The following is a 13,557-nucleotide window of genomic DNA, read 5'->3' on the forward strand; positions in this document are numbered from 1 at the left end:
GTCTTAACCGCGGCTTGTGTACTGCATCATCACTGTGTCTGTAAATTTCCGACTCGTGCTTGTGGTGTTCGGCCAATCACAATGCACTGGGTCAGCTGGCCAATCAGAGCAGGCTGCGCTTGTCAAAGGAGGGGGCTTTGTAGAAAACGAAGCGTTTGAGAGAGGCGGGGCATAGAGGACCTACAATAATGTACAGTATTTGAAAAATAATGTTTTTTGAACATTAAAACATGTCAACATATTCTGTTACACCAAATACACAAAATAATGATCTTTAAAATAGCATCATATGACCCCTTTAAGACTTAAAAGGACAGCTGAATCGTTTTTGACCGGTTCGTTGGAACGAACTGTTCGAAAGAACCGATTCGCGGAAATGACGCCCCCAAATATTGTCTACGTAGGTGGCTCGTTAGGTTTTGACACACAGCCGTGCACTTCAATAACTGTATATATTTCTAATGCATATATACAAATGAATAATAATACTATGAAACAGGCTAGAAAATTAAACCTTGTAAAAAGAAAGAAAATTATTTTGTTTATAGCTGCATTTATCAACTCTACATAATCGGCATACATAGTTCATTCTGTTTAATTCATTCATGTTTTTCCATTATGAAGGTTATAATAAACATATTACAATAATTCCTACTATTGTGGATGATAAATCTTTTATTTTGACCGCAATGTGTCTCATGACGTCGAGATGTACCATGTACCCAAGAACGGGTTTGATGAGGAAAATATGATTGTGGAAAACAAGCTGGAGGAAACAAAATGGAATAACATTGCAGGAGAATAATCCAGAAGGTGGCGGTAATGCAACGCTCTTGGATGCAAGCCGCCGTTAAACCTCAAAGAAGAAGAAGAAGAAGTACCATGTACCTTCTGTTAGCTGCCAAGACCGGAAGTAACGCCAGCAGCCATCTGGTTGTCAGCCCTTCGGCCCTGTCTCAGGTCAGCAGTGATCATTTTGCTTTTTTTAAAATGTCTAGAACTAATCGGATCGTAAATAATTCGGAGGTACGCCATCGTGATGTGTTCTGCGGGACGCGGGATCGAGGCGGGTGTCAGTGCCAGCATGAGGCTGCTGTCAGACCCGCACACAGCGAGCAGGTAAGAGGGTCAGATCTGATCCAGCTCTACTAAACATTTAGCTGTGATATAGGTTTTACTTAATATTTAAATATAATAACTAAAAAATAGAGTAGCATGAGTGTATTTGGCGTCATTTCTTTCACTTTTTGCTCGGAAACAATATATTTTTGCCTCAATATCTCTTTTTAGCTTACTTTAGCTAAATAATGAAACCCAAGTATACCAACCTGTTTTTTTGCCTGCCTATATTTAGCATAAGCACATACATCACACACTATACTCTCACGCACGGTCATGTGGTGTCATCTTGTACAGTATTTCCACTTTCTGCTTTGTATTACTTAAAAAAGCATTGTGTAATCTAGCCTAACTCTGTTTTTGCTCTCAGAATGATTTCAGGGGAAGAGAAAGACCACACAGTCCTTCTGTAGCAGAGCCACAGGCAGCAGCAGGACCTGCGCCAGAGGCTCCTTTGGTGGACGACTGCGAGAAGCTGGGCACACTTTTCGGGGAGCTCAATAAGTGTTTGAGGGGCATTGGTTTTACCCAGCTTTACTTCGGAGAGAAGATCGTGGAGCCCGTAGTCGTGCTGGTGTTTTGGATGCTGCTCTGGTTCCTGGGTATCCACGCCCTCGGTCTTGTGGGAACTCTATGCATTATTATCATTTATATCCAGAAATAACAGATGTGAAGCCGGACAGACACATGAAGGTTCATTTGCCACTCACAGCCAGTGCCAGTGAAAGAGAGGAGAGACTCCTTTCTACAAAAGATGAGCTACGTGAATGTCATTTGAAAGTTTTACCTGGTCCGTATAGTTGCGTCTGTGTCATTTGCCTTCTTTTTATGTGGGTATGCACACGAGGGTGAGTAAATGAAGATAATCAGAGGATTTACTTTAACTACTGGAATGATTCCTCCAGTCTGTGGTGAACTGTGTATTTGCTGTGAAAGGTACTTGTGAAAAGCATGCTTCCCTTCAATATTTGCATTGACACAATGGTGCATATTGATATGCAGACTATCAAAGGAAAAAGAGCATTTATATAACCAGTTTCTAATTACAGTGGTACATATCAGTTATACGGTCATTGCCGTTGTTGAATGTATTACTTTTATTCGCCCAGGTGTCAGTCCTGCATTCTCCACGCAATTGCACTAGAGGGCAACCTTCTTCATTTTCCCCTAAACATGTCTTGGGAAATATACCAGGGAATAATAATCATTCAGTGTTAAAACTTGAATGTGTTTATACTACTGCATGTGATTGTTTTGGGGCTGCTGGTATAACTTTGGGTCACCTCTGAAAGTATGAATTAAATAAAATGCTCCAATAGTCTGAGCAGAGGAAGAAACTAGTAAAACCAAACCTTTTATGATAAAAGATCTATATTATGCACTGTAAATCATATTTGGTATTTTTATTAGTTGATTTTACTGTAATCTGCCCATGTTGCCTGTTCTTTTCATATATTCATGTTGCAATATCAGTATAAAAACATCTAAAGGGTAATTTCATAACAGGGAAATATTTAGTATGCATATTTTGCTACAATAGAATGTGTTGTATGACCCATATTCAGGATCAGAAGTATGAAAAGGTCTGTTTTTATTGTACTTAAGTGTTTTCTTTATGAATTATTACATGTCAAAAATTATTGAACAAACTCTAACTTTTTTAGCAAGGTTAAGCTGCTCTTTATGTAACTGTGAATATCTTTGCAAGATGACATTACTTCATTTTCATGAAAATCGTGTTTGATTAGGAAGGATTATAAAATGCCGAAACTTTGCTTTTACGTTTCTTTTTCTTTTCAGTGTTAATTAACATCTTCTGTGCCATAATTTAATTTCACCAACGTTTCATTTACTGTATGCCACAATGCTGTTCTTTTGGGTGGTAGTGGGTTGTTAGGACTTTGATTGATTAATTTATTTTGAAAGAATTTATATTTTAAATCATTCTGCAATGTATTTGAACTTTAAAACTGGGTTATCATAATAAAAACTATTGTTGTTTTAAATAATTTGTTGTTACACAGTTCAGTTTTTCAGAATTCCATCAAATTCATCTGGGTTGCATGTCCGAAAAGCATTGAAAGCTTATAGATCATAGAAACCTTTGCCACCAATCATTTCTGTGATCTACTTCACATGCTTTCGGGAAATGCAGCCCTGGCAAGGGGTTACAATATATTATTGTGTTATCCATTTTTAGTACATCAAAAAACAAGAATTTCTTGTTTAACCCAAAGTAAAATGGGAAGAAGACATGAATAGAAATGCTTAAAATATGAAATCCTTAATAATCTTAATATATCTTTTTTTTACTATATTAATAAGTTAAAGTTTTACTTCAGTAAAAGAAAGAGAGAGAGAGAGAGAGATTGCTTCACATAATACCAGAGTATAAAAACGAGCACCAAAGAATCTCTGCCTCTCTTTGCATTCATCACAGCAATACGACTACATTGGGAAATGGCCACTGCAGGGAAGGTTCGTAAACTTGTCTTTTGGATTCTTTTCATTTGTGCTGCAGAGCAGTTAATGCATTTTTAATATGACTCCAGTCCCTTTATACATTTAAGCTCATTTCCATTGATCGATTGATGAGGAACAGTTTACAGTGCAAAGACATTTTAAAAAATAAGATTCTATCCGAGCAATTTAATGGTAATGTTTTAATAAGACTCTCATGAATGCTTTAAGCCCTCCAGTATATGCAAAAACTTATGCTTAAGGAAAATATGCAAGATCAATCTTGATTCAAATACATGTACAGTGATAGCTTGTGTATATGTTATTATTGCAATGCACAACTGACTTGCTGCACTTCTAATTACAATACTATATATATATATATATATATGTGTGTGTGTGTGTGTGTGTGTGTGTGTGTATAAACTACTGTGAATAAAAAAGACTATAATATACAAAGACAATATAAAGAGGTCTAGATGTAACATGTAAAAACAGTGACAATTGTATGTAAGAATTTTTTAAATCTTTATATATATATATATATATATATATATGTGTGTGTGTGTGTGTGTGTGTGTATATACAGTATATATATAGTTTTTATTGGTCACTCTGCCAGTTTACTGCCAAATGGAAACCATTAAACCAAGCTACAATTACAAAAAGTGCACTCTGGCAGTTTCATTGGGTTAATATTTATCTTTGATTGTGAAATAACAGATATTTGTGGCTCTAAAAACAGATGTTTAATGTTTCCATTGGCTTAAGCCAAAGAGCTGGACAACCTCCAACTACGGTTAGAGAGCGTAGATCATGCAACTACTCAAGCACAGCGGTTATATAAACATCTGTAGTCATCCATTAAATATCTAAAAAACATGCTGAACCAAGTTCTTCTGTGCTAAAGGTGATTAAATGTCGGGCTGCTGTTGCCTGGGAGCCCACTGCGCCCCTGATGATGGAGGAAATAGAAGTCGCCCCACCACAGGAAGGAGAAATACGAATTAAGGTGGGAAATGTCCCATGAAAGTTGTCAAACCCCTTAAATACACTGAAATTGCTAACTTGTTGGTTAAATTGGTTAACATGTTTTTCTCCTGTTTTCAAGGTTGTAGCTACAGGTGTTTGTCACACCGACCTTTACCACCTGTTTGAAGGGAAGGACAAGCGTGGTTTTCCCACTGTCCTGGGACATGAGGGTGCTGGTGTGGTGGAGAGTGTGGGACCCGGAGTCACTGATTTCAAACCAGGTCACAAAATAAAACTATTCAAAATGCATGTCCAAGTCTTTATTTCTTCTTGAAAGGGATAGTTCACTCAAAAATGAAAATTCCATCACCAATTGCTCACCCTCATGTCTTCCGAATTGAATCTTTTCATGAATCTGTTTATCTGGTTATCTAACTGATTTGTTCATGAATGAAACACTACGTAAAAAAAAAATATGTCTATGTATTCTGGTGAACAGGTGATAAGGTCATTCCACTCTTCCTCTCTCAGTGTGGAGAATGCAAGTTCTGCAAGTGTCCAAAAACAAACCTGTGTGACCGCAACTGGTAAGAAATGCAAACGACAGAATAATTTTTCGCATTATATTTCGTCCTCTTGCTTTTTGGGAATGTATCTTTTTTTCTCTGGCAGGTCAAGTAAATATCATGACATTATGTCTGATCCTACAACACGTTTCACTTGCCGTGATCGGCCCATTCTGCAGTTTATGGGCACCAGTACCTTCTCTGAATACACCGTCATCAACCAGATTGCTGTGGCCAAGATTGATGATGATGCCCCACTCGAACGCGTGTGTCTGCTCGGCTGCGGCATCTCTACCGGTTATGGAGCTGCTGTCAACACAGCTGGGGTGTGTAAAGATGTTGTGTGCACTCAAGAAGTATCTAGACACTTAAGCCACACTTAAATTAATGTTTTTGCTTTTTATAACAAAATGTTGAATCAAGGGCCATTCATTTTAAAGAAAGAAAGTCACTTTAAGAAAAACGTTTGACAAAATTAAAGATTAAATGTTGATCTCAGCTGTGCTGATATGATATTGCTTTTATACAACCAATAAATAAGTTGATATGGAGTAACTTACATTTTAAACACAAGATTAAAATATTTACTTTATACTTTAAGTTCATATTTCAATTATTCATCAACACATTCCAATATTCACAGTGCTCTGAAGTCAGTTAATGGTCACAAGTCACGCAAGTAAACAAATAAAATATTAAATATTTTAGTAAGTGTTTTATTTTGATTGTTTTCATCTTAAAACTTTTTATTTATTGTAATTTTAATTGTTATGATTTAATAAATTATTAGCTTTTCATCAACTCACAAACCCCCTGCAATTCACTCACTAACCGCCAGACACTTGCAAACCCCTGTGTGTTATAGAATGAATCAGTGTGTTCAAACAATTTCGTTAAGTGAATAATTCAATGGCTCATTCATAAAAGTTGTCTCATTTCGAAGGCCTCAGTAGGTTCCATTTGTTGGCTGCATTATGTTCCCTTCAGAAAAGCAACCATTATATTCCAAAGTAAGAAATTACATTAATTACATTAATTAAGCCTTACAATAAAAAAAACAGCTGCACAGTTGCATTCTTGGAACACTGCTCTACCAATTACATTTGAGGATTGGAACTAACTGTTATATAAAACAATTTGGACACTTTTTGTATGTATGTATATATATATATATATATTATATATGTAATAATCCAGTGAGATTTTTGTTTGTACAAGGAGTCTGAAAACAGCCAGTGCTCCACACAGAGATCTGATCTCATCATCATCATCCAGTCTGTCTGCGATTACATGAAGAAACAGAACAAACTGAGACACACTAAATCCAGAAGAACTGTGGCAATGTCTTCAAGATGCTTCAAGAGACCTACCTGCAAAGCTACCTGAAAAACTATTCACAAGTGCACCTAGGACAAAAGCTGCTTTAAACGCAAAGGATGGTCACACCAAATGTTGATTTAATTTAGTTAATAGAAGTTAATTGATAAAGAAAATCTATTTATAACATTATTTTTGACAGCATCCTCATTTTACAGCATTTTTACACGAGTGCCTAAAACTTTTAACAGTACTGTAGCTTTGCACGTAGGTTTCTTGAAGCATCTTGGAGACGTTGCCACAGTTCTTCTGGATTTAGTCTGTCTCAGTTTGTTCTGTTTCTTCATGTAATCGCAGACAGACTGGATGATGGTGATGAGATCAGATCTCTGTGTGCAGCACTGGCTGTTTTCAGACTCCTTGGGCAAACAAAAATCTCACTGGATTATTACAATTAATGGCAAAAGGAATGTTTGGAAATGTAAACTGATATTTCATACTGACACACTACAGTAAAAGATAGAAATAACTGACTTAAACCCATCTTTTAGCTGCTGAAAATATTAGTGTTCTAATCATTTTGGCCACCACTGTATTTAATAAAATAATCATAATTTTGCTTTCACATGCATCCAATGCAAAGAAATTTGTGCATTTTTAAGTTGACTAAAGTGTCCAAATAGTTTTTGTGGCTCGAAAGGTGAATATCAAAGTGCCTTACACTAGTAACTCATTTGTGTTTGTGTGAAGGTTACACCAGGCTCAGTGTGTGCAGTGTTTGGACTGGGTGCAGTAGGTCTGGCTGCAGTCATGGGCTGTAAAAACGCCGGAGCTTCTCGCATCTTTGCTGTGGATATTAATGAGCAGAAGTTTGAGAAGGCAAAGGTCTTTGGTGCCACTGATTTTCTGAATCCGAAGGCATATAATAAACCCATCTCTGAAGTACTGGCAGAAATGACCAACGGAGGAGTGGATTTCTCACTTGAGTGTGTGGGCAACACTGAAGTAATGGTAAGACCTGCCTGACACATTTGTAAAAGGTGCATTCATTTACTAACTCCTTTAAAAGCTTTCAGTACTTGAATTTTTTGTGCGTGTGTGTGAATTAACGCATCTTTGACCTCAGAGAACTGCGCTGGAGTCGTGTGTTAAAGGTTGGGGTGTGAGTGTTTTGGTTGGCTGGACTGATGTGAAGGATTTTTCTGCCCGGCCAATTCAGCTCATATCTGGGAAAACCTGGAAAGGATCTCTGTTTGGAGGTAATCAAGCTGTCAGTTAATGCTTTCTATGGCTTTCAGAGAAGGAACTTAAGTACATGCTTGTGCATACACAGTACATTCATTTCTGGTTATGTAAAGGTTTTAAAAGCAAGGACTCTGTTCCAAACCTGGTTTGCGACTACATGACCGGCAAAATAAAGCTTGACGAGTTTATAACCCACAAAATGAGTCTGGAGCAGGTCAACGATGCCATCAACCTCATGAAGACTGGACAATGGTACACTTTTCACTCACATCTTTCTATAGAATATTGTAAAAAAAATAAAAAAAAAAGTCCTAACCTTTGTTTCTTATCTTACAGCATTCGATGCATCCTGAATATATCCAAATGAGAAGCAAATCATCTTCACCCAACCAGTTTCTAGGCCAGTTTTATTCGGCTTATTCGCTTCTCGCTCTTTTGCAGTATTTGAGCTCGGTGCATTCAAGGATCCTCTTTAACAGAATATTCCAGCCCTCTGCTTTATTAAGTGATTCACACATGCATGTAAACGTTAATGTTTAACATCAAAAACGGTTGTATTCATCTGCAAGGCAAAAAGCTTCTGAAAAAGTTTGCAAGAAAATGTTATCTGTGCCAAATAAAAACAGAGACAAGCATGTAAATCATTTCAAATGGTTTTGTATAACCAATTTATGATGCTGTCAAAGTAGTTCATTTCTCTCCTCTGAGCCAGACTCTCCAGCATTTGTCTTGCTTATATAACCTTCATGGGAATGTTGGGAAGCACCAGAAAATATGCAGCTGCACCCTTCAGCTTGAAGCAAAACACTGATAAACATGCTAAATGCTTGACATTATGTCTTTCTCAAATGCTTTCTTCATATCTGTCGGTCTTGGCTGGTCAATTCGATCTCAACTTGCAGAAACCGTCTTTCCAGACTCTTCTAAAAAATGTTTTAGACGAACTGATGGAAATAGATTGCTCGGCCCTAATACGGACATATTCAATGCCAGTTAAAATACTGAAACTATTTCTGAAATGTGTAGATAAAACTAAAGGTATGAATCTTGTACTCCAGTTCTGTCTGGCTAAAAGTTAAATGATGTGAAAAGCAGCAACAATAATTCAGTACAGATGAACCTCTTGGATGACTGCAGAAATGTTTTTCCTCTGCTTTTAAATTAATATTATCTGACATTTCATGAATAGAATGCCTATTTTCATTCATTTGTGATAATTTCTTGAGATTCAGCATTTGTTTTTTTTGTTTTTTTAATGGTTAAAAAAACAATAGGCCAAAATAAAGGAGAAAACACTTTAATTCAGCTTGCAAACTGAAAAACTGAAATTTATTTCATGAGATGCATCAAACCGACAAAGCATTAGTGACACAAAGTCTGCAACTACCTTATCAGGCTTTCACATTGCTCTTTAAATGGCAATGAAAATAATTAAACCATTTGAAGACTACTTAACCTAATGTTTCCTCTAGGTGTTCACAGGCACATTCTCTCTCAAACAAGATCAATGTAATTGAACCTTATAAACGCTGGAAGAAGTTCATGAAAAACATTTGTACAATGTTCAATAACGTTACAAGGCAATCTTTTAGCTGTGAAGAGTTTTCATATATCAATCTTGATTTGATCAGATTTGGAGAGTTTGTGCCAAACAAACACGGTACACTGCAACGAGCCAGGCATACAAATACACTGAAGCAGACTGAGACAGCAAACCTCACACAGCCGACATGCTTGATATTTCTAAAAAGTAAGGTGATTACTTTGTGGTCGCATATTCATGGAAATGAATGACAAAGACAGAAACAACCTACTTTAGGTCACAACACAGATATCCCTCTGTGCAAGTCTGATCATTAGTGTACATCATATCAGACAACCATACTGTACACCAGGGCTGCCAACTTTCGAGTTCAACTTGGAGTAAGAATTCCCAAGGGGGATGGTGTTGGGAATTGTTTTGTAAAAGAAAAGAAAAACACACCCTGTCAGCTGAGTTTTTTAGTAGGCTATTTAAAGTATTTAAAGTCATGAAGACTAGTGCTGTGTTTTATCATAAAATTGCAGTGGTGCAAAACAAATAACTTAAATCACCACAACAAGAATAGCAAGAGCAAGATTGCAAGATTTGCAAGATTTACAAGTCATTACTTTTACAAATAGTTTCCAATAATTATTGCAAATAATTGATACGGAGAAAATTAAAATATTTTTCTATCAATCTATAGTCTGCATTTGCATTGCTCAATGCACATCTGTTTTGACAAAATATATTTCCCGTCCATTGCTATGGTTATGTCAATCACTGCAATTTCAAAAACGAATCAGGCATTTATATGAGGGATGAGGGATTTATATGCCACTCCCCTTGCTTTCGTTTGAGGTTGTTTTTCACTGCATGAGAAAATGGTTGTGTGGCGTGAGAGCGTGAGAACTGGGTCAATTTCGCGAGTTGACAGCCTATCCAGCTCAAATTAATTGTCAAATTCACATCAGATGGGGTCTGTTGAATTGTTTAGTGTTTGCCTGCATGTGCTTTAATTCTCACCAGAGTCGATGGCTTGCATAAGACATACATAAGTGGTCTGAATCTCTTGGCTCCCTCCACAAAAATGTTCATTCAATTCTCTATGGTAACCATTGTTTAAACTAAAAGTTTAGTTAATTTTATTACAGTACACTGTAAAAAAAAATCTGTGACATTTACGGTAAAATACCGGCAGCTGTGGTTGCCAGACCTTCCCCGTTAAAAATATAGTAGAAACATTTTAGGTTTTACAGACTTAACTTAAATTCACAATAAAAAAAACGTATTTCATTAACTGATGTAATGTTAATAAACCATCATACTGAAGTGTTAATATCTGTTTTGAACCATTGACATTAAATGTAATTACAGTTATTCACCGTATATAGTATGGAAACTTACTGATAACCAATTAACAGGTCTTTACTGTAGCATTTTTAGTCTTTTACTGTTAAAATCACAATCATTTTTTACAGTGTACTCTCAAATTAAACAAATATAATTTTAATTTGAGTAGATATACAGTAATTTGACATGACAATGTTAGGCCTACCATTGTTAAATGTATTATGGTGTCTTCAAGTCCTGTAGGCTATATAGGAAAGTTATAATTACTATGTCATGTGCCATCAAATCACTTACGTAGGTCTGACGTACCTTTTCTGCGAATAATTTAACAAAATATACTTCTGCAAAATGATGAATAAAGTATTCGCATCAGCTGTGTTTGCTTTTTTATGTTTTTATTCCATTTATGAAGGTGCTGAACGACTTGAACTTGAAACCCAGGTGACAAAAAGTGTCCGTCCTGCATTCTCTACACAATTACACTAGAGGGCAAAGTTCCCCATTCTCCCCTTAACATGTCTTGAGAAATATACCAGAGAATAATAATCCTTCTGTTAAAACATGGGGAAAAAAGCCCTATAGGTTGACTTTTACACTAATTATGCTATTGAATAACCTCGTTAATCAAGGTTAATCTGCTCTTTATGTAACTCTGAATAGCTATTATGAGCAAGAGTGTGTCAAGATTGACTCAAAAATAAATACAATAGAGACCAGAGACCAGCTCTCGTAAAATCAAATTCAGACCATAGCGTAACTATCTGCAGTTAAATGTCAGGTAATGCCAATATATCTTTACATTCATACGGTAAGTTTTAGATCAGTGTATAAGAAAGAGAGAGAGAGAGAGAGAGAGAGAGAGAGAGAGAGATTTGTTCATCTAAACCAGAATATAAGAACAGGCACTAGAGAATCTCTGCCTTTCTTTGCAATCAACTCAGCAATACGACTATGGCCACTGCAGGCAAGGTCTTTTTTTCATTTGTGCTGCAGAGTTAATGCATTTTTAATATGACTCCAATACCATATAAGTTAATTTACATTGACCCATTGATCACATAAGGAAACAATTTACAATGCAAAGATATCAACACTTAAGTTAATTTGTATTCCATATACCGGTAATCAACTTAATGCAAAATGAATAAGACTCATAAGAATGTTATGGATGCTTTGAGCTAGCCAGTATAACTATCATAAGTATACACTGGTTAAAGTGATGAAAAAAAGCTTGTATTACAAGCTTGTGTATATGTTATTATTGTGATGCACAATTGACTGCACTGCTTTGCTAACTATAATGCAATATATCAAGACTGACTGTTCATATAAAGACTAAATGATATATACTGACTACATAAAGAGGTTTGGGTGCCACATGTAAAAGTGTGAAGTGACATTTGCGCATATTATTCATCTAATCAATTTATAATTCAAATTTTTTTTTTAAAACAAATGTAACATTTTTTGAGGTTCTTTTGTAATTTTCCCAGTTTTAAATCAAATTGATACTATATGCAGTTTCATTGAGTTCATATTTATCTTTAGTGATAGTGAAATCACAGATTTGTGGCTCTAAAAACATGTAATGATTTCATTGGCTGGACAATCTCCAACTACGGTTAGAAAGCAGAGATCAAGCATCCGCTCAAGCATTTATATAGTCATCTGTAATCAACCATTAAATGTCTAAAAAAACATGCTGAACCAAGTTCTTCTGTGCTAAAGGTGATTAAATGTCGGGCTGCTGTTGCCTGGGAGCCCAATGCGCCTCTGGTAATAGAATAAATAGAAGTTGGCCCACCTCAGGAAAGAGAAATGCGAATTAAATTCTTTCCCAAAGAACTAATTTGCAGATCAGTTGATAAAGCATGCAATACTGTTAACTTGTATTGGCAAACAAGGATTTTCCCCATCACATAGATTGTAGCTTCAAGTCTGTGTCACGCCGAGATTTTCCACCTGTTTGAAGGGAAGGACAAGCGTGGTTTTCCCACTGTCCTGGGACATGAGGGCGCTGGTGTGGTGGAGAGTGTGCGACCTGGAGTCACTGATTTCAAACCAGGTCACAAAGTAAAATGTCTTGATTTCTACTTTAAAAAGCATAATTGAGCAAGAAATTAAAGTTCATAATTTATTCACCCCCCTGTTTCCTCCAAACCTGTATGACTTTCTTTCTTTTGTGGAGAGAAAAGGAGAAACTTTAAATTATGTACTGGCTACTGTTTTACATGCTATTAGGGACTGAGGACAAGAAAAAAACACCATAAAGGTATACATAGCCTATGACACTCAAGTCTTCTGAAGACATTTGATAGCTCTGAGTAAAAAAACAGACCAAAGTTATTATTTACCTCCAGGGATAGCTGCTGCGACTAGATCACTGAGTCAGTGAAATTAACTGATGCTTTGTCTTGGCTTGTTTAGATGTCTAGTGACATCCAAGCAGTGAATGAATCAACTTATTCTGAGTCACATCATTTCATTGAATCAGCTGATCCATAATTCTGATTTGTTCATAATCCAGTTGAGTTTTCAATGGCACAATAATGCGTCTTAGCACTTAACTTAAATTTTGGTCTCTTTCTCACATAAAGCTTTAGCATATTCTATATTATACTTTCTGGAGCCTGAAAGCCTAATTGCACATATAAGCGACCAATCACACAGTGTTTTTATTTTTAACTAAAACTACATTTTCAGTAATTGAATTAAACCTGAAATAAATTAAAATATAAATACAGTATTAGTTGAAAAACGTAAACTTAAAAAAAAAAAAAAATTTAATGTTGCCTTGGCAACTAACTGAAATAAGTTTAAGTACTAAAATTGCTAAAACTAAAACTGAATCAAAGCTTAATAAAAATATAAAACATAACAAAATTACTAAAATGTACAATTAAAATGAAAACTATAATATAATATAAATATAAAATATAAAAAATAGCTAATTCAAAATATTAATAAATACTATAATAGTATATAAATAATACTAAAATAAAA

General features: G+C 35.7%; 2 protein-coding genes across 2 annotated transcripts; both read left to right on the forward strand.

The window, feature by feature from the left end:
- Positions 1-785: 785 nt before the first annotated feature.
- Positions 786-3,120, forward strand: LOC107733699 (uncharacterized protein C4orf32 homolog). Its single transcript, XM_016545435.1, has 2 exons — positions 786-1,119; positions 1,490-3,120. The coding sequence occupies exons 1-2, from the start codon at positions 823-825 to the stop codon at positions 1,781-1,783; spliced, it is 591 nt and encodes a 196-aa protein (XP_016400921.1). The 5' UTR covers positions 786-822; the 3' UTR covers positions 1,784-3,120.
- Positions 3,121-3,512: 392 nt separating this feature from the next.
- On the forward strand, positions 3,513-8,330 carry LOC107733735 (alcohol dehydrogenase 1-like). Its single transcript, XM_016545497.1, has 9 exons — positions 3,513-3,597; positions 4,490-4,591; positions 4,691-4,832; positions 5,051-5,138; positions 5,224-5,443; positions 7,185-7,445; positions 7,561-7,693; positions 7,793-7,931; positions 8,016-8,330. The coding sequence occupies exons 1-9, from the start codon at positions 3,580-3,582 to the stop codon at positions 8,044-8,046; spliced, it is 1,134 nt and encodes a 377-aa protein (XP_016400983.1). The 5' UTR covers positions 3,513-3,579; the 3' UTR covers positions 8,047-8,330.
- Positions 8,331-13,557: the final 5,227 nt, after the last annotated feature.

This window comes from Sinocyclocheilus rhinocerous, unplaced genomic scaffold (genome assembly GCF_001515625.1).
Source record: "Sinocyclocheilus rhinocerous isolate Xijiao unplaced genomic scaffold, SAMN03320098_v1.1 scaffold789, whole genome shotgun sequence".
Classification (NCBI taxonomy): Eukaryota; Metazoa; Chordata; class Actinopteri; order Cypriniformes; family Cyprinidae; genus Sinocyclocheilus; species Sinocyclocheilus rhinocerous.